A 22,291-nucleotide genomic window follows, 5' to 3' on the forward strand; every position below is an offset into this window, starting at 1 on the left:
ATTATTTTTCTTTACTTCCATAATAAGGAATATCTTCAACTTTACAATTAAACAAACAATTTAAAATTATTCAGAGGGCATCAGATAGGCTTTTATTTCTTGGTTTGTGCAACATTTCAACTAAAAAAAAAAATAAACAGAATACGTTATTTTTATTTCTTCTTCCGTTCTCAATATTTTCAGCATAAAATTATTAAGGAATTTTTTATAATGAGGAGAAATCAGTGCAAAATTTAATTTCCTATTTACAGAGCATGATTTTGCATGAAAACTTGGTTTTGATTCATTTTACATGAAACTCCATTAAAATTATAAAACCTAGCCTCATCAACCAACAATAATTTGCATGTATTTTGAAAAATAAAAAGTCCCATTATTGTATATTTAAACTAGGAAATAGTATACATAATCAATAAAATGACAATAATCATGCTCCACTATATTTGCAAACATCTGCAAAGATGAAATGCAGACTACCATTTACAAATGCAAAAGACTGTAAAAGAATATGTCAGTCAAAGTTAACTAAAATAATATTTATTTTCTATTATTAGTTTGATTTCCTACCCCTAAAAAAGAAGTGTTTTCTATCAACTGTGTTGTCACTGATTTAATCCAGGTTTAATACTTGATTCCAATGACACCTGATATACAGAAGAGAAAAAAACATATAGCTCTGGTTGTCAATAAAGATTATCAGTAAAAGATACTCTGGTCAACCCCTGGTCTAAATGAAATACAAATGATAGATGGTGATTCATTTAAAATGGTTTAAAAAGGGTTTTTAGAATTATAAAAGCTTTTATAACACACTTCTATGAAATACCTCCAACAATAACATGTATAATGAAAAATTGGAAAAACAAAATAAAAATCACACTTGTAATTATAAGTAAATGACAACAGTGATAAATAGTTTTCAAATACAGAGACATTTACACTAATAGGAGAAAGAAAATTGACTGGCACAAGATACAGATTTCACTGAGTGTTACGGTCCTGAGACATTCTCCAAAGACTGTTTGAAGCCATGAGATGAAACATGGACAGGCAAGAGAAAAGCAAAATCTGTCTTCACAGAATTCCAGTTATATATCATTCCCCAGTGGTAGAATACAGGGGTAAAGAAAAATTGCTGATAGACTTTGATAGTTGTGAAGCAGCCTGCTGGATAACACAGACTACTAATATTACTTTCTAATATTACTACTAATATTACTTTCTCTGTGTTGTTAGTGCTCTAGTGATTAGAGCACTAGAGGCAATAATCACTAGAGCACTAACAACACAGAGAAAGTAAAATTGAAAGAGTTTTACAATATACACCACATAGACCACCCGAATGTCAAAAACAGAGAAAAAATATGGTCCCTTGGCGGAAGATTTGGGGAGGTGGGCTTAAAACCTGAAATTTAAATAGCTGCTGTGGGAGGATCTGATTCATTCAGTAAATAGCTGACTTCATTCAGTGATTAATAGAAATAAACCAGCATGGAACATAGGCAAAGGAGGCAAACACACAATGAAAAAGCAGATAAAGTTTATCTAGAAAACAGAGGAAAAGTTTATATAAATAGTTTTCTGTAATCTCAAATAGATTATATACATGATCTTATTAACAGTGTAAGATACTCAATAAAGATACAATTTTCAATAGAGGTTATACAAACAGAATTAAATGAAAAAAAAAATAAAATGGCACAGACTAAAACAGCAATGGAGAAGACTAAAACCATTATGAATCTGAATATCACGTTAGAGTTTACAAAATAACATACAACTAAAAACTCACTTGGGTTATGCTTAGCAAAAGTTAACAAATTTAAAAATACAAAAGTGATTATATAGAATATTATAAATAGTTACAGAGACAAGAGATTTAACATAGTTAACATTCTGAAAGAAAAATTTATTTAGACACATAATAAGAAACATAATCTGAAATAAAATTGAAATCTAGAATAAAAAAACAGTCCTCAAAATGTCTTGCTTTGAACAAACACTATCTACATTTCAACGATCTCTTCATTTTACTCTAGCATATTTTTTCTTAAATGGAGGTCAAGTTAAATTTAATTTTTTTATTACTTAGCAACAACATTCACATAGAGAATATTTGGCTCCTACATTTATAAATTTTCTCTTGTAATCAATCAGTCTATCCTTCTATACAAACATATCTATACAAAGTATCTGGCATGATATTAATAAAATATTAGATTCTTAGTGGTGGGATTTTAGATTTTTAAATTTCTGCAATATCTATCTTTATTTTTAACAATCATATATCATTTTTACAAATGACTATGAAATCATTTAGATTAAAATTAAAAAAAAAGAAATGTAAGGTTAACTGAGAGAGAGAAGGAGATATCTCAATTTGTGTACTACCTAGGGATTAATGGTCCTCCATTCCATTCGCTCAGACAGCAATCAGGTGATTTCTCTGAAACAGAAATGTAGTATGTGCATCTTCATCTAATTATCCTGCAGAATTTTCAATAAATCGCCACTAATTCGAGATCAAATCCAATCTCTTTGGTAATTTACACAAAATTCTCTCTAATCCAGCCCCACAATTCCTTCCAACATCACCAACTTTCATTTCTCACATTCACTCATCTCTCCCACTACCCTAAACTATTTGTAGTAAGAGTTCCCCTTGAAGTTCCAAATCTATGTCTTTTTTTCATGCTTCAGGTGGTGCTAAAAATGTGCTTTCATTGTTTGTAGAGTAGATAGAGGGACTAGAACTTCAAATTATTTTACAGAATTCGGTTTACTATTATCTCTGTGAAGCCTTCCCTGCCATCACTCTTTTTTTCTTCTCACCAACAAAGTTATAAAATTATGTGCATCCTTTTTCTAACCTCTAGATCAGTGCCAAGCCAAGCAATAATAGAACCTGAATCAAAAGGAAATATTAATATTGATCCTATCTTTATTTAAAATATGGGTATTCATTCATCAGAGATTTTTGTATGAATTTTGAATTTTTAAAATATTCTTTCAAAACATTATTTATCTTGATTATTGAGGATTTTGGTGCTCCCGTATATTTTGTGCCTGAGGTGAGTGCTCACCCATATCACCTTGTCTCATCTCTATGCTACTGCAGCACATATTACACTCCATAGTTATTTATCTACATATCTATCATCACGACCAGACTATAAGGAACCTATAAGGAAAGGAACTGGTTTTGTTTATCTAAGTACATCTAAAACTCAGCACAGCACCCAACATTAAGCAGGAGCCTGTTTAGTAAAGATGAGTTAAAACCCAGAAAAAAGAAAGAACTAAAATTCTTTAGTCTTTAAATAATGAAGTCTTCCACAGGGAAGAAAATATCTAATCTAAATGAAGAGATGTTATTTCTTTTAAGGTAAGGAAACCTTAGTTTGAGGCAAGTTGTGAGCTAAAACTAATTAAGCAGTCAAATTAAAATCAAGGGTCTTTTTCCCGGTAAACATTTATTTGTGGAACAAAATATTGAGTGTATCCATCTCAAGAATTTGCTTACATTTAGTCTACATGAGAACCAAAGAATATTAAAACTGAAAGAAATCTTAGGTATTATTTAATCTCCTTTTATAAATAAGGAATCATACCTGAGAGGTTAAGTGACTTGTCTAAGCGTCAGAACTTGAAATCTTACCCTCCATTTCTCCACCTGGTGCTTTTTCAATAGAGGTTATTTGCAAACCTAGTAGAGGAACCATTGGGAAATAGGAAAGCAGAGAGTGGGGAATTTTTTTTTCTAGGCCAGGCAGTATTACCAGTTCATGAGTAAAGCAAACCACAATTAAATTTTTATGTATTGCTTGAAACATGGTCACTGCTAAGGTGAGGTGACTAAAAAATTACCTTTCAAAGTTCATTTCAGCCCTGTGATGTATCTTTATCACTAACTTTTCTATGATTCACTTCCATCAGTAAAAGAGGATGACTCTACTCTCCGCCTACTCTAATTCAAGATTTGTGATGTCTAATTTAAAATATACACCACTCAAATAATCTGTATATGCACAAAACAAGTCATTTTAAACTGTGGATTAATCATGTAAATATGTTATCATACCTAGTCATGCCCAGAGGAAATTAGAATTATGTAGCAGTTAGTGGTTGGTGTGGAGTTTAAATCTAGACTATAGATACTGGTACTGAATAAAACACCTGAACTTCATATTTAAAAGGTAGAAACATACAAAGGTACTACTCTCAGCTGGAACTATTCTTGACAGATTGCTAGAACTTTGGGCTCTCCTAATGATGCCTGTTAGATTTTCTAACAGAAAAAAGTGACTGGTTCTTCACAAGTGTCCTGTTTAATGTAGCTCTGAGTTATTGAAAAGATAGAAATGATGACCAGAATAAAAAATTTAGCCTTGAATTAATTTGATAGAATTCAGTTGGGAAAAATAAACTATACATTATTAATATTAACAGTGTATACAAATAAAATAATTTTTTTGTGTATTAGTGATTAGACTTTCTGGTCAATTTATTCGTCAGATTAAGAATTAAGAATCCTTGGTTAATTTTGTGCTTTCTCTTTATTTGACCATCTGATTTATTTAGAATCTCCTTCATACACAAAGATAAGAAAAAAAACTATGAGTTCATTTGGATCTATGGTCTACAAATCTAAAACTATTTATTTTTATCCCTTTAGTATCTGTAAAATATGTAGGAGAAGAATTTATTTTTTAAAAAAGAAATCCAATGAAATATTTCTTAAGAATAGACTAATAAAGAAGCAAGGAGTATATTTCTCACCGAAGAAATAAGGTCATTTTGTTAGAATAATGAAAAATCGTACTTTCCAAGCATTGCTCTCAAGGGTAGAAATCTGCTCACATGGATGAAATAATGATGAATGAGCTTTTTGTACAAGTACTCTTTATTAAATATGTGCATTTATACCAATTTTACTGGGCCTCATATTACTGCCAATTTATAAAAGAGGAGTTTGGATTGGATTATTTCTAAAGCATCTTTCAACCTTAAAACTGTTGATTATTCTAGGAAATATCTAGAGAGATAACCAAGAAGGAATTCCTGATATGTGATTCAAAATTAATATTTGGCATTTGCATATTTTATGGGTCTCATATATAACCATTTCAAGGCAAAGCAATAACTAAAAAACTAATGCCAATTAATATCATTTCTTTTCTAAAAAATAATAGATCAAAATGGTCCCCAAAACATGTAGAACACATTCATTCACAAAACCCAGATCAGAAAGAGAGAAGTATAGACGAAAAATCTAGAAGCAACACAACAAAAAACTAGACCTGGATTTAGTCGCGTAAGACAGCTGCAAAGAATTCAATTAAGTTGTTAAGTCTACCTAATGAAAAAGAAAAGTCAGTAAATGAAAATCCTGATAAATTACATAACAGAGTCAGTGGCATCCTACCCCTTGGCTATGATTTTTTTTTACTCCATTCCTTTGCCGCTCTTTTAAATTTAAAATATCCAACTTAGTTATGAAATTGTACAAAAACTTTATTCAAAATAAACACAAAACTATCCAGAAACACAGAACTACAGACACAAGAACTCCCCAGAAGGTTAGCATTTCACCAGCTAATACAAATCTATATTGGGAAAAGCATCTGAATGTTCTTGTATTGAGTTCCTAATTCTGATGATTCTGTGATTCTGATCAAAAACTATTCTGTGATTCTGATCATATTTGAGACAAGTAATCTATAAGGTCTTACAGTGCCCAGATTTCTACTTTCAGGTACACATTTCTTTTCACTTATAAAAAAATCTGTACCACGTTTTTATTACATTTTGAAGTAAGTTGAAGTTGTTTTAATGTGTACTTATCTCCAAAGTGGCCATGTGAACAATATACCTGTTATCTTCTACCAATATAGGAGACACAAATATTTTGAACGTTTTCAGGCTCTAAGTAATTTTTCTCCATTAAAGAATGCAATGGCTTCTGCTACTTTATGGTTTATTAGCATGCATTGACTGTTCTACTATTTCAGTAATACTGTAGGTAAAGGTGAAAGAGCTTTCCTAGAGAGACAATATCTAGCATAGTGCCTGGGACCTGATAGGCTCTGAATAAACATGTTAAAAGAATACATATCTGAATGAACTACTATCAAAAAGAATTCATATAATGAGTTAAACTTTGGCTCAAAGCACAAATTTTCAAGTCAACTGTTAAGTCCTGTTTGGACAACATATGACAGGAAACATATTTTCCCTGGTCTCTTTCTTTGTTTTTGATGCAGCAGAAGTTTCACTCTATTGATCAGTATTTGTTTTGTTCCATTTAACTTTTAAAAGTGTTTCATTTAGCAAGAAAAGTCTTTTTCTTGTAGACACTAGGTAAGAGGATCTCCAAAGTCACCGCATATGATATCCAATAAACAATTCTGATTAATGGCCATGCCACTGGGAAATTTAGGGTGGTTGGTTGATAGTCATGGTGTACATTAAAAAATGTCATAGTCTGTTTTCAAATTTCAATGCAAAAAATGTACCAGCTATCTTTAATAGCCCTATTTCACTAGTCCCAACTTTCCAGGATGGTCTGTAATCCATCTACTTTGAAGGATGAATTGATTCTATTGAAATAGTTTTTCTGAAATAAAAATTGGCTCACTTTCTCTTCACTGAGAATTAACTCTCCCAATAACTGGCTTGAATTTTTTAAATGGAAAAATTACATAGAATTTTTATTTTAGTAAAGAACAACTGTTTATCTTTAAAAACATTTAAAAAGACATTCTGCATTAAGTATATCATATTTTAGGAAACTACCATAGCAAAAAAAAATTACATTAGGCTTTCTGATTTCTCCATAGTGTCTTTAGATAAATAAACAACCCAATAGACCATGTTAAATGCCCCAAATGTTACTGGAAAGAGAATACGGGCATATTTGTCTATTTTACTTGTGCCAGATCCGGAAGGCGGTGGAGAAGAGGGAGAAGTAATGGCTGACAACTTTCCAGAAGCCCCTATAGTATTAACTGTGGTCTTAATTCGCTCCAGTCTTGATCCAAACATATGGTGGGTAGAAGCAGATCCAACTGAAGCTTGCCGGGGCACATACCCAGTTCTACTAGGAGTAGAAGAAGCAGACGGAAGAGCTCTTGCAGCAGAAATAGTTTCAGCTGCATTTGCATGGCTGAACGGATTTGGACTAGAAGCTAAGTAAGACTGTGATGTGGCTTCAGAAGATTCTTGAACAGCCATAGAAGATCTGCTCAAATGGTTTCCTACCTCAGTTCTGATGCCAACATCAGACTCAGAGTGAACCAAGGCATTCGTTCTTTTCCTCATGTTCAGATTTGCATTTGTGTTCTGAAAAAGTATATTAAAAATTATATTGGTATGTCATTTAGGTAGATTTAAACAAAGCTTAAATAGATCAAATAATTAAAATTAGTTTCTATAAAATAAACCTTTATTAAAATGCTATAGCCATTCAGCTTGATATAAAAGCTTACCAAAAATAACATGTATATATTTGAAACTCTGAATCAAAAATCTATTTCAAAATATTAGCCATTCTCATAAATAAGTAGAATTTAAATCTATAGAAAGAAGATTAGGTTTCTAGAACTAAAAACTAGATTTACGCTTTAGTTCATGATGACAGCTGTAAAACTTATTCACTCAGTTTTATTGTAAATAATATTCTGTGATATGTTGCATATACTTCAATGAGTTTTGTATTTGTTTGCATTATAAATATGAAGAACTTGACGTATTCTCTTGCATAGAAAAACAACAATAATAACAATCTATGTGCACATACCATTCCTTTAAAAAAACTCCAAAAGCTTTCATTTCTAAATCCCTGGAATTTATTTTCATAAAATTATATAGGCAATCATACACATTATTTAAATCTAGAAATCCAAATGCATTTTAGGTTTTTACCATGATTAATAATGAAAATAGAAAGGAAAATTTTATTTTAATAAAATGTATTAGATATATAAATAGCATTATCATATCACTGCATAAATATCTGAGTTCAAATTACTTACCAATAAAAAGTGATTAAATAAAAATCGAATTCAGTATTTTTCATCAAATTATATTATGTGTAGAACAAGACTATATTTGAATGCAGATGCATGAAAATATTTAAATTAATTCTCTTTGTAGTTTGACATGCACAATAAATAACTATACAGCTAAGTATAGATAGTCCATACTAATGAAGGAAAGCAATTGCTTAAATGATTTATTAAATAATCATGTCTGTTTTTTTATATTAAGGGTATATAGTTATTACTTTCTATACCTTCCCTTTCTACCATTTTATGAAATAAATGATGGGTGAGAAATAGAAGAGAGGGAGGGAGAAGAACAGCTCACAAGCATGTGATTAGTAGAAGCCAACCTAAAAGAAATTGCACATATAATATGATATATAATCAAGAACTCACTTTAGAAAAAATATTTATTCTACAAATACAATCTTTTCTCAGTATCACACTCATCAAGCAATCTGAAAGTATTTCATCCATATCTCATACACTTATGAATTATGACTTCAAGTTTTGTGAGTAGACAAAATAAACTTCATAAAATGAGAGCCAAAACAGGATCTGAGTGGTTTAGAAAGTATTCTTCAAGTCAGCCTGGAGCATTCTTCTAAGCAACATGTAGTTGAATTCATGAGAAATTTCAGTCGACATATGGCACATAATTTTGGTTGAGACAACTGAAACCACAATTGACTTCAACCTAAAAGCTAAATTACCATTATTTACCCTGCACTTTTCCTTTACAAAGCACGTAGTAAATGTCATTTAATTAATACTCAGATTTTGAGTCCCTTTTTATAGAAAAGAATATTGTTAATTGATTAACATTAATTCTAAAACATTATACACAATGTTTTAACATTATACACAATGGTGAAAAATGTGAAGTATAAGGCATATGCACAACATTTAAAGAGCTTACACTATCATTGGTAAGACAATATGTACACCCACACACATGATACAATCAAGAATATAACAAAAAGTAAAACATAATGGAGGGTCAAACTGTGGCAAAATGCTAAATATACTAAGGACTAAAAGGAATAAAGTAGTAAAGGACCAATTGGACAAGCAGGAGAGGAATATGTATTTTCAAATATAATCCGATAATGACATATTGTCTTCTACCAAAAGTTAGGTTGCCCATAGTCTTTAGAAACCCATTGTTTTCCTTAGAATAAATTCTGAGAATTGGAGACTTCTACTTTTGGCCAAATGGAATAACAGGGACTAAATTTACTCTCCTGCACGAAATGACTATCGAAGCTGGACAAAATATGGGAAACAACTGTTTTTTCAAGACACTGGGCATTAGACAACATAGAATCATAATCAGTGAAAGAGAAGAAACAAACTTGAGTGTTCCCATGCTGTGGTGCAGGAAAGGAAATCCGGGACAAATCCAACAGATGTCCTGAATTGAGGAGATGAAGCTGAAAATCTGGAGAAATCAAGATGGCTAAAGTTCATAGGAAAATGTAACATAGAAGCATATGCTAAAGAAAGAGAAAACTCTAAAAACTGAATAGTCCGCATTGATTATTTTGCTAAGCACAGATCAGTTTATGAGTGAGAGGAAATACCCAAGTCTCCAAAAAGAACCACTTGAAAAAAATGAGAAGAACTCGTACCTAGCATACACAAAGCTCAAAATCATGCATGTTCCCATCAGCCAGACTGGAAAATCTCAACATTCATATAGCATTTGGTATAGTATTCAGAAGAGCTTTGTCTCAGTAATATGGAATAATGAGCCCTAAACACTGATCTAATCATCTTTAATGAATTTTGAAAGTAAGACCTGAAAGTATAAAACTAAATTTAATAACTGCATCCCAGAATAAATCACAAAAACATTTATAATACCCCATCTTCTTTCCCTCTAGATCTGTATTCTTCTGAAACTTCTTGAAATCTCAACTCATGTTCTTTACAGTTGACTGAATACAAAAATGGCACTAATTTGTCCTCCTTCTCTATATTTACACCCCTTGTAATGCCCCATGCCTCCTCCACCAAGAGAAGGAGTCTATTTCCCTGCAGACTTTCTCATGATTTTCTTTGGTCAATGGTATGTCGTAGAAGTGATGGTGTGTCATTTCTGAGATTCAGCCTTAATAGTTCTTGGTTGCTTCTACTCTCTCTCAAAACACTGCTACCAATGCCATAAGAACAAAGTTGGGCTAGCCTGCTAGAGAGATCCTTTTGAGCAGAACCTGCCATCCCAGTCAGGCTATCCTAGAACCCAACAGCTAATTGACCACTAGACACATGAGTTTGTCCCAGCTAAGAGTTGAGAAATTGCCCAGCCAAGCCTAATCAAGATCAACAGAACTTTCCAGTTAACTCATAAACTTGAGAGTAAAAATAAATGTTCATTGTATGACCCTGAGGATTTGTAGTTATTTATTATACAACATTGTTGTGGCACTGGGTGAGGTATATAAACCAATTAAATCAGAGATCCTAATAGGAGGTATTGCAAAACCTCTTAGGAGAAGTTTCTTAGACATTCTGGGATAATTCTGGCCAGCCCAGAATTTATTGAAGACCATTAGGGGCCCTGTTTCCTAACTCTACATCCTAGTTAAAGTACCAAGATATTTTGCCTTTTAAAATGCCATTCTTAAAGAATAACAGTATTTTACAACTGAGTTTTAAGTGATCAACTTATTTCAGTTCCTCATTTTATAGCAGAGTCAAATAAAAGCAGAAAGATCATGACTGGCTGGAAGTCATACAGTGAATTACTTACTGAATGTTCTGTCATGTCATGTAGCCTCTCGGTGCATAAATGTGGAGAAGGCATTAAAAAACTTAATAAACTACATCTATCCATTTGAATCAGTCAAGTATTTGTAATCATCAAGCATATTGTTTAAAAATTATTCAAGACTTGGAAATCAGAAATGATTCCAACCCATCCTTTCAATGTCATATTGGAGCATTGTTTAACAAGTCCACCCAAGGATTATTAAGCCTCTAGGAGAATTTACTTGAATTTGATTTTGCTATTTAATATTGGATTTGAGCCAAAACACTGTGAAGTTACATGTTAACTTGTAAATTCCTGTCCAGTAGAAAAGCCCACAAAAATTATGATTTTGTTGCCTGATATGATATTACCCACTTCTGTATCTAACCTAGCAACCTTAATCTAATATTCCTTTTTTCAGGTTACTTATAGCTATTCCTCAAAAAGATTTTGAACCAGATTAATTATTTAAGTGGTTCCCTTATTAATTAAGGAGTTGAAAAAAACTGATATACGCCCATTCCATATTTGTACAAGTCACATTTTTGGCAATTTGAAAATTATGTTCTGAAAACATCTACTATTATACAAGTTATAAGTATCAAGAAATGTAAGCGTAGACTTAAAGAACATGCCCGGAGAGAAAAATGAGCTCAAACCAAAGAGACAGGATTCGTCTGTGGAGATTGGAAACAAGAATCAATGAAACAAGAGACTTTATGAAATTGGAGGAAACAGCATGAAGAGTGTCACCAGGATGGCCATCTGAAAACAAGATCAAATATTTTTATTTCCAATTTAAAATGATTAGTAAACTTCTAGAGTATAAAGACTATCTTATTAATTGCTCTAGGCTAATAAACACTGGAAGCACCTACTTCATTTTTAATACATTTTAATAAAATAGATATAATACTGAATCAAGGTTCTTTTTCAAATTAAGGAAATTAAAGAAAGAATATAAAAAGCTTTCTATCTAACTTCCAGATTATGATTTCTTTGTTTATGGGGCAGATTTCTAGAAGATTGCAGATAATGCGTAAGGCATTGAAATTATTTGACTCAATCCCAAGTGTGACTTAGAATGCCTAAGAATTCTATCAGTAATCTATATATCAGAATTTACAAAAAGGAAAGCAAAATTAGACCTATTTGAAGCTTAAATCTTTGCTCTCTGCCAAGCAGCCAAATGATACTGAAGTTATTTTGTACTGTTATGTTAAGGTCTACTATGGAAAAAGTTGTCATTTTCCATGATGACAAACCATGAAAGGATTGAGAACTCTGCTGACCAACCTGGCACAGGACCCACTAGGAATAATAATATTCACATAGCCTTCAGGTTTTGGAACAACTAATGTGTCAGTCAGAGTAATGTTATGTTTCAAACAGTCGGTAGAGACAGAGTTGCTCCATCAGTATTCAGCAGACACACAGTGGTTACAAACAAGAAAAGCACCTAAGCATCATCTGAATTTTTAAAATATGATTTAGTTTGAAATCATTTTGTCATTAGTCACAACAGCCCGAAGCAAGAAAACTGGTGGGATAGAGATGCAAGGTGGCAGATTCAAACATTACCAACAAATTAATGCAGCAACAGCACACAGGAGTAAATCCAAGCAATTCGTCAATCATGACTGCGATCTGACACAATTTCTAAAGAAATATTATCAACTGCAAAAAGAAAATTCATCTCAACTTAGTACTCTAGCATCAATGAGATAAAGTGGCTAAGACAAGGCTTATAGTATGCAAGCTACATTCATATTGCTTGCTTGAGAAGCCAATGAAGTTTAATAAAATATAATTTAACTCATCTAAATTAAAAACAAACAAGGCTAATAATGAACACGTTTATCTTCTAGAATATCAATGAGTCACATACAAAAAACTTCAATAATGTAAAGACATTTATTCAAAGTCTTTTCGAAAGGGCTTTAGGGGTTAGCCACACATCTTATTTAATAAGGAAATAAGCAAGTATGGTAAAGCGGTTGAAACTAAAATCCAAGGTAATGATTTACTGAAGACTATCACTATTGTTTTATGAAAAACATTCCCTCCAAATAAACATGCTAAATATTTCATAAATAGATACCAGGGGATTCTATCATACATTGAACAACAAAACGCAGTAATGAAAATTCTGAGTTTCCTATTTATTTTATTTCATTTCTTCCCAATGTTAGCATTTAATTCAATGTTAGTATTTGTATTTCCGTAAGCTATGAAAATATCACTTCAATATCAGGCACTGGGATAAGAAATTTATATTTTCAATTTGGAATTATCAGAGAACAAGATTTTAAAGAGTTCATTCATTTCATATTTACATATTTAGAAGTTGAAAATTTACAATAGAATTTCTTGTAGATGCATGATTTTGTGGTTAATTTTGTTTCATAGTGATCCTAGTGTTTCTTTTTTTATTTTCCAGTGCTTTGTATATTAAAAATGTGTTTCTAGTAGAGGAAATCTCTTTGTCAGAGACGTCAGTAATCAGAGCAGAAGTTCTAAGCTTGGTCAAATGGACTTGACCAGAATGCTACCTAGAATTGCTTCGGGGGCTGCATTCACCATTGCTGTCAATGTAACCCTGGAGAGTGTAGAGGGCAAAAAAACACTCCACACACTTTCTCCAAATGCAAACACTAGGCTGGATGGATCTTTTCTTGTTTAATAATGAAAAGCAGCATTATAGTCATTCTAAATGTTTATAAGAATAAACACTGGAAGCTAGTTAAAAATTCAGTCTCAGAAGCTAAGCAGAGTCAGGCTTGGTTAGTACTTGGATGGGAAACCACCTTGGAAGACCAGGTGCTGTAGGCATAAAAAATAAATAAAAAATAAGAGATTGTAAGCTGACAAGGTCCTTTTAATCTGTGAGGTCAACCAAGGGTGGCCTCACCTAAAAAAAAGAAAAAAAATTGTATGGAGGCAACATGGCATAGTTGAAAGTCAGTAAATTATGAAGCAGGGGCATCGATAGCCTCTGCCTAAACTGTCCAAGTTGCCTGGATATAAGATTTCTCCAGGACAACTTGAGTTACTTTTAGCTTTTCTTCACCCAAATCAGAGAAATTCGGTTCACTGGGGCTTTTAATTGACCTTCTAGTTTGGACTTTTCTCAGATCGTTCTTTAATTATCTAATATTTTTTCCTAAATACTTTGCCTCTCTTCAGATTATAATCTTTATGTGTAACTCTGTGTGTGTGTTTATGTGTGAGTGTATGTACAAGTATTATGAATTTCAGAGGATTTATTTAAATTATTGGGATGATATAATTAATAACATAATTTATAATTTTTTCACAATTTATATTAAGAATATTTTTTAATACTTAAAAGTAGAGTTAACATATGTAAACACCTGATAAAACACCATAAAAGGACTCTTTTGGCGTTTCAATTGTTAACTTGGGTAGCCAAATAAATTCATTTTTTAAAGCACCACATAATCGTATGGAAATAATTTGTTTCAGTTTCAAAATACTCAGAAAATTACATTTAAACTTAGAAAACATTTGTACAATGCTTTTTTCTTAATATAGACTTGATATGATTTGATTATAATGAAATTGTACTATAATAGCCCTCCAGAAAGATTTGGATCCATGTCAACTTTATAGGAGGCTGGCATAGCAAGTAGTCTGAGTCACAATTTTATCTGCTTCAGCAAAGGCAATAGGGGAACTGCCTAAAAAGCAATAATTTATCAAAACCAGATCATTGGTATACTTCTGCCAGGGGTGGGGTGGAATTCCAAAGCCCAAGCATTATCAGCCACAACCCTTTGTAAAATCACAGCTTGGTGAGGCAAGAATCTTACCTAAACCAAGCTGAGTTACTCTGGAATATTAGACAAGGTTTACCTACTGAAACTAAACATTTGCAATAGCTTTAATAAATACATTTTTAGGGAAAAAAACTCAAGTCCTATGCTTCATTTCATATTGGAAGTGAATAATAGAAGGTCCAAAATTAAACTCATAAGCAATAAAGGACTCATTAAAAGCATCGATTCACCCCACTAAATCATTATGTATATAATCACCCCATAAATATGTATTGAGTGTACAACTTCAAGTTATTCTGCTGGGTATTGGGAGTATGGGGTGAAAAAATAGTTTTTGAAAATTTTCACAGGAATTATAAAAATATATATATATATATCTAATTAATTAATGCTATAAAAGAACATTAGAGAAATTAATCAGTACATTACCTAGCCTCATTGTTGGGAAAGCCTCTTTGTGAAAGTGACACATAAGCTGAACCATTAGGGATGAGTAAGCTTAATCAGGTGAAAGACAGACTGTGGAGGAAGGAAAGAAAGTGCCTGATGGTAGTGGGGACAATTTTCAAAGATTTCTCTCAGTGGTACAAAGATAAGAAAGGCCAATAAGCTTCCTTGTCCATTAAAATTTGAGACCCCCTGAGTATGTTCTAAAATACTACTTTTTTCATCTTACTTATATTTTCTTTTGATATGGATGATTAAAGGAATGCTTTACAGTCAAGGACTAGTGTAACATAATTAATGTCTGATACTAGTACTTCCCAGAACAGAAACCTTGAATCTATATCTACATCTCTACTATGTATTGAGCACTTGGTGAGGACCAAGTACTACATTAAACGGTCTTCACAAATAACCTCACATATTTACTATAACCACCCAGGGGATAGTATTAATATTCTAATTTTTCCAATGTGGACACTGAAACCTGGAAAAGTTGGGTACTTCTCATAAGTTCAGACAATTAAAATGGGTTAGAGTCATGATTTGAATCCCAGACCCATACTTTTAACTACTTCAGGAAGCTGCCTACAACAGCAAATACATGTATTAACAGGTTTGAATGAAAGCAGAAAATAATTTATCTGAAATATGTCTAGACAACCCAAACCAGGTAAGTGATATTTATAAACAACTCAGTTTTCAGATTTGGACATGGTTTACATTTATTTCATTTCTATTAGAAGCTAAATACTGTATTACTCTTTGATTCACATTATCTAACCAAAAAATCTTCTGATTAATCCTTCTTTTCCAGTATGTGTGAACATTGTTCTAAAGATTTTATGGATTATTTTTGTTCCCATTATTCCTAATATTCTTCCTACTTCTTTGCTGTTTGTTTGTCATAATGTCCTTAAAGATATTATTTTGTATCCTAGATATGTTCTATATTCGGGTCTAAATAAATGTTTATAAATATAAATAGGTCCACATTTAGATTATTTATTCTACAGAAAATTTTATCTTAGCAACAAATGCAATCTAGCTGAGAAAAGATTTTTTAATTGAAGAAACCTGCTCTTCAAGTTGTTTTAAAATGAATCTACATTACCACTCAAATTCTGCATCTTCTATATAATAAAAATATTTTTATGATGTTCTTCTACAAGAGCAAAACTGTGCCCCATATTTCTTTCACAAACTTTCTCTTAAGTTTGAATATAGCACTTTCAAAGATGTTTAAAAATTGACTATTCAAATACATGGTAAACCTGAAATATTCCCCTCCATCTCCCAGTTAATAGGACGCTGCAAATTCAACTTTAATTATAACCCAGGGGAATTGTCAACATAAGCACTAGCTCTAGTTTCTGACTTGAGAATGATTCTTCGAACACATAATTATCTACAAATAATTAAAGTTAATGAAATTCAACAATGCATGCACCAAATTATGTATAATGTAAATGCTTGTGCACATGTGTATGTAGCTGAAGAGGACTCATTAAGCCACCTACTGTATATGCTTTTATATTTTCAAAATCTACCCCTTCCCCAGTCTTTACAAATGGAAGCACAGTCAATTGGTCATAAAGCATATATTAAATTATCCTGTAACAAAATTCATTACAAATCTACTCCATCTACAGTAAAACAGCACATGAATTTAGCAGAACAAATTGATATTCTATCATGACACAGGTTGGTAGCTCTTATATTGTCAAACAGACAACTGCCCAAATAGCTGAAGCCACTTTGGTTTTTCTCCAGGAAATAACTTGACTTGTCTTGAGGAGTAAGTACCATTCTATCAACTAGAGTTTCCAATGGGGCATTATTAAAACCATTGAACAAGTCTCTCATGCTGAAACAGCTGTTTATCCAAAGTGAAAATTGTAAAACTTCCCTGAGCCTAGATAATCTTACTTGAGCAAGAATATAAGGTATTAGACTATTTTGCATTTCTACCACTTTATGACAGGAAAGTCAATTTTGCACTTCAGTAAAGGCAGATTGCAAATGTAGCATGAATTGAACCAATAGCTGAGTTTCGACTTGCAACAAATGGCTTATCAGCACATTAATGTGTATCACCAAGATAACCACTTCAGCCAAGCAGACCAGAAACTAGAAGACTCCACTCTCTAGTTGGCAGCAAGGGAAATGTGTCCTCTATAAGTATCTATACAACAAATCTTAAAACTAAAAGCTGCCAAATATCAGTATTCATTATCATTCTTATATAGCAGTATATTAAACAAAACCAGAACCTTCTGAAATCAAGTAGATTCAAGATTTGAACTCTGCTAAATACTAGTGGTGTGACTTTGAGAAAATTAGCCTCTCTGTCCTCCAGATTTCCCTTGAGTAAAAGAGATGATAGAATAGGTAAATGCTGGGCTGGCTTCCTCTCATGACCATGTCAAAATTACAACTAATCTACAGAACAACCATAAGTGAGAATTGCCTGAAGTCTAGCTGAACAGAAGTCTATAACTGAGGCTGTACAGAGGAAGCCACATTGAGACAGGTAGGAGGAGCAGAGATGCAAATTCGGCTGGTCCCGCACCCACGTGTGGTAGTTAAACATTGGGAAGGATATCTCTGCTGTGGATTCCTCCCCAGAAAAGCAAGGGGTCCCAGCCCCACACTGGGCTCCCCAGCTTGGTGTACCAGGGCTGGGAAGAGAAGTACACACAACTCCTGGCTGTAAAAATTAGTGGAGATTGTGGTTGAGTGAGATGGAGGGCTATGGAAGTCCCAGGCATTCCTCTTAAATGGCAGCATGAAATTACTCACTGCTGGATTCACTCACACTGAGTTCCAGTGTTGGGGCAGCAGCTTGAAATGTGCAAGATATATGCAAAGGAACTAAATTGTCTGGCTTCAGAACAAGGACTGGAGGGTCAGCTTTCTCCCAGACAGAAGTGCTGGCAGAGGGCACTGTTTCTTTGTTTAGCTCTCCCCTGTCCCAGAGTGCAGAATTAGGCAGAGTGTTATACCTGAGTCTTCATCAAGCTGGATAACCCCAATTGCCTTACCCTGATGATTCTCTGAGAGCATGCCCAACCCAACTTGCAGGTTCAAGCTGCTTTCGGTGGCTTTTTCCATACAAATAGCCTGTCTTGGTTCATACTGCAGACTTTCCTAGGATCTCTCAAAAGTTCACAAATACCAAACACTCAACATCTGGCCTTAACATGCCCTGTACCACTTGCTGAGCAGGCCCAAGACTGGCACTATGGCAGCTGGCCTCAGTTCAAGGTATGCCCTCTCTCAGGCACCTCCAAGCCCGATGTGGGTGAAAGACATCTGGGCATCGATTTGTGGCTCATGCCAGTGGTCTTGAGTAGGGCACAGGCTGGAGCTGGACTTGGCCTGTGGTAGAGCCCCTCTCAGGAGGCCCCAGAGCTTGCATGTCTGGTTGCCACTTCAGACTGAGCCAGAGTACCACCTGGGCAACTCCACAAATGACTTGTCCAAATAACAGACTCAGCAAGCACCAGAGCCCTGCTGAAGTGAATCCTTCTCTCTAGGGTCAGCCCCTGCACAACAGCTCCTACACTATACTCACAACTAGTCCTCACAATCGATTGACCTGAGAGTCATTCCATCCCGTTAATGTGCAAACAGCAACCAATACATAACCAAAACATAAAAAAAAAAACCAGTCTGAAATGAAGAAAGCAGTAACTGAAATAAAAAGCACATTAGAGGGAATCAATAGTAGATTAAATAAAGTAGAGGATAAAATTAGAGATATAAAAGATAACAGAAAACACCTAATCGGTACAACAAAAAGAAAAAAGAATCCAAGAATATGAGGATAGTTTAAGGGGCCTCTGGGACAACATCAACTGGACCAATATTTGTATCATAAGGGTACCAGAAGAAGAGAGAGCAAGGATTGAAAACCTATTTGAAGACATAATGACAGAAAACCTCCCTAATCAGGTGAAGAAAATACACATTCAAGTCTAGGAAGCAAAGAGAGTCTCAAACAAGATGAACCCAAAGAGGCCCATACCTAGACACATCATAATTAAAATGCCAAAGGTTAAAGACAAAGAGAATCTTAAAAGCATCAAGAGAAAAGCAGTTAGATAACTACAAGGGAGCTCCCATAACACTGTCAGCTGATTTCTCAACAGAAACTTTGCAGGCCAGAAGGGATTGGCACAAATATTCAAAGTGATGAAAAGCAGGGACCTACAACCAAGATTACTCTACTCAGCAAAGCTATCATTTAAAGTCTAAAGACAGATAAAGAGCTTCCAGATTAAAAAAAAAAAAAAAGCTAAAGGAGTTCTTCAACACCAAAACAGTATTACAAGAAATGTTAGAGGGACTTCGTTAAGAAGAAAAATGAAAAAATAAATAAAAATATAAATAACAAAATGGCAATAACTATATAACTATATATCTTTCAAAAATTACTTTAAATGTAAATGGATTAAATGTTTCAATTAAAAGATAGGGTGGCTGAATGGATAAGAAAGCAAGACTTTTTCATATGTTGCCTACAAGAGACTCACTTCAGATCAAAAAACACAGACTGAAAGTTAAGAGATGGGAAAAGATATTTCATGAAAATGGAAACAAAGAAAAAAAAAGCTAGGGTAGAAATGCTAATATCAGACAAAACAGACTTTAAAACAAAGGCTCTAACAAGAGGTAAAGAAGGACCCAATAATCTCACTTCTGGATATTTATTCAAACGAACCCAAAACACTACTTTGAAGGGAGATGTGCATCTATATGTTCATTGCAGCATTATTTACAATAGCCAACATATGGAGGTAACCTGAATTTCCATCAGTGAATGAACAGATAAAGAAAAGGTGGTACATATATACAATGGACTATTACTCAGCCATAAAAAAAGAATGAAATCTTGCTATCTGCAACAACATGAATGGACCTAGAGGGTATTGTGCTGAGTGGAGTAAGTCAGACAGAGAAAAACAAATGTCATTTGATTTCATTTATACGTGGAATCTAGAGAATAGGATCAATAAACAATAAAAATGAGCTCACAGATACAGAGAACATTTTGATTGTTGCCAGATTGAGGAGTGAGAGATGGGAAAAGAGGCGAGGGTATTTAGATATACGAATTGGTTGTAACAAAATAGTCATGGGGATGTAGAGTATAGCATAGGGAATAATGTCAGTAGTATTCTAATAAGTATATATCATGTCAGATGCATACTAGATTTATGTAGGTGATCACTTGTAAGTTATATAAATGTGTATTTCAACTATATTTTTAAAAATAAAAATATGAAAATTTTAAAAATTAAAAAAAATAACTACTTTTTAGAGTTATTGATGGAGTAGTATCCACAGAGTACTTAACAAATTGCCTAGAATACAGTAAGTGGTCAATACTTATTAAATATTATTATTATATTGTTATTATTTCATAGTCTAAGACAGATATGTGGATAGTCCCTGTGAGGTAAAATACTGCCTTAGAATTTTCCATGATTTCTGTACTGATATTCACTGTATTTTTTTTTCAAGAGAACCAAATGTTAAATAAATACTGTATCCATCTCAGAAAATGTTGAAAATTTATGAGAATCCTACATATTGTGCTCTGTTCAAAATTTATCTTATTTCCTACTCCTTGGTGGAGATAATCAGTGCCATTCCTTGGAGCAATGCTAAGAACCAGCTAAAACCAGCTTGCCCACATGTGCCAATTGTAGGAAGAGATAATTAAGGTTTTCCTTTTAAAAAGGTTTCTTTCTGGGCTGTTGGATGCTTGAAGAGGCATGAAATCAAGAATTCTGTAGATATTGTTCTACTTATTTATATTAGAAATTTTAAAAATATTTTCACTTTCATAACATAAAATGCACTAAAATTTCCCTCAGATTACAAAGAAGCAAATGAAAATATCAACTCCAACAGTTCCTCGAACCTAAGACCCCTTCCAGTTGCTACTCTCTATCACTGTCAGTTTGAGGAAAATTTGTCTACACATACTGTTTCCACTTCTTCATCTGTCATTTTTCCTCCAACACATTTTAATTCTACAACCATCTTTCCCTTGAAACTTTTTGTGGATTATTCCAATATGTTCTTAAAATCTGTGTCTTACTGTCTTAGTAGCATTTAACATTATTGATCACTTCTTTCTTTAAATTTTTCCCCCAAATTCTAGTAATCCAGTAATGTTCCACTTGCCTTTCTTAGTCTCAAGTGTGAGATACTCTTTTTCTAACTAATCCTAAAATGTTATCTTTCCATAGGGTTCAACTCTTGGAAATCACAGTTTTTTCAATTTTTCAGTGAATAAACCTAACCAGTGGCTTGGGTTACCATCTTTATGTCAATATCATAAAAAATCAATGTCTACTTTTCAATTTTCTTCTTTAACTTATAGACCCATACATCCAGCAAGAAATCATTCAGATGTCCTAGAGGGATAGCAAACTTTTATTCATTCATCCTTCTATATATTTATTCATTCAATTATTCAATAAATATTTATTAAGTGCCTATTTATATGTCAGTCACTGTTCTTGGCTCTGGTGATACAAAAGTTGGGGAAAAGTCCAACATATCTACCCGTGTGGCATTCAAACTTTCTCACTTGGCTACTGCATAAGCTATTAACGTACTTAGGAAACTTTTCTGTCTGAAGAGTACACAGTGGTACTCTTCACTAAAATAATATTTATCCATTTCAAATCTGATTATATCACTTTCTTGCTTAAATTCTGTCCATTGGCACTCCACCGTTTTCAGAAAAAAAAAAAATCTTATAAAGCACAACCACCTATATGATCTGGGCCCTGCCTCCAATCTAGCTTCATCTCCTTTTTCTTCCCAAACTCTCCTCATAACCACACCAGGTACCCTAGTGTGGCACATGCTGTTGGTGCCTGCTTTGTACTCATTTGGTTTACCAGAATGTTCCTCTATACAAACTGATATTTTATTCTCTTTCTCTGCCTAAGGGGTGCTCTGTCTATAGGAGTTGGGCTGGAGTGGAGAAGAGAGTTTGATCAGAAGAGCAAACAAGTTAACATTCTTTGAGTAAACCTAAACAATAAGAGATAAGAGTTAGTAAATAAGTACCCCTGACTTCTTTGCCACTCAGTGGAACAGTTCTGAGGCATGTTCCACACATGTCCTAAAAGTCTAGCATGATGAGCACACAGTGGTAAATTGGCTCATTAATCATACTTTATTGGATATTTTTCCTTTCCATTCCACTTCCCTCATAATGCTTC

General features: G+C 33.3%; 1 protein-coding gene across 3 annotated transcripts in view; it reads right to left on the minus strand.

The window, feature by feature from the left end:
• Positions 1 to 6,453: 6,453 nt before the first annotated feature.
• The window catches only part of GABRA4 (gamma-aminobutyric acid type A receptor alpha4 subunit), a 64,379-nt gene continuing 48,541 nt past the window's right edge, over positions 6,454 to 22,291 (minus strand). For 2 of the 3 annotated variants that reach the window (XM_006922473.1, XM_006922472.1), the window contains one exon: positions 6,811 to 7,341. In XM_006922473.1, the coding sequence (XP_006922535.1) occupies positions 6,811 to 7,341 (531 nt within the window). Of the gene's footprint in view, positions 7,342 to 22,291 lie in introns of all 3 variants that reach the window. The other variant, XM_006922471.2, reaches the window with a different exon arrangement.

Source organism: Pteropus alecto, unplaced genomic scaffold (assembly GCF_000325575.1).
Source record: "Pteropus alecto unplaced genomic scaffold, ASM32557v1 scaffold57, whole genome shotgun sequence".
In the NCBI taxonomy this organism is placed as follows: domain Eukaryota; kingdom Metazoa; phylum Chordata; class Mammalia; order Chiroptera; family Pteropodidae; genus Pteropus; species Pteropus alecto.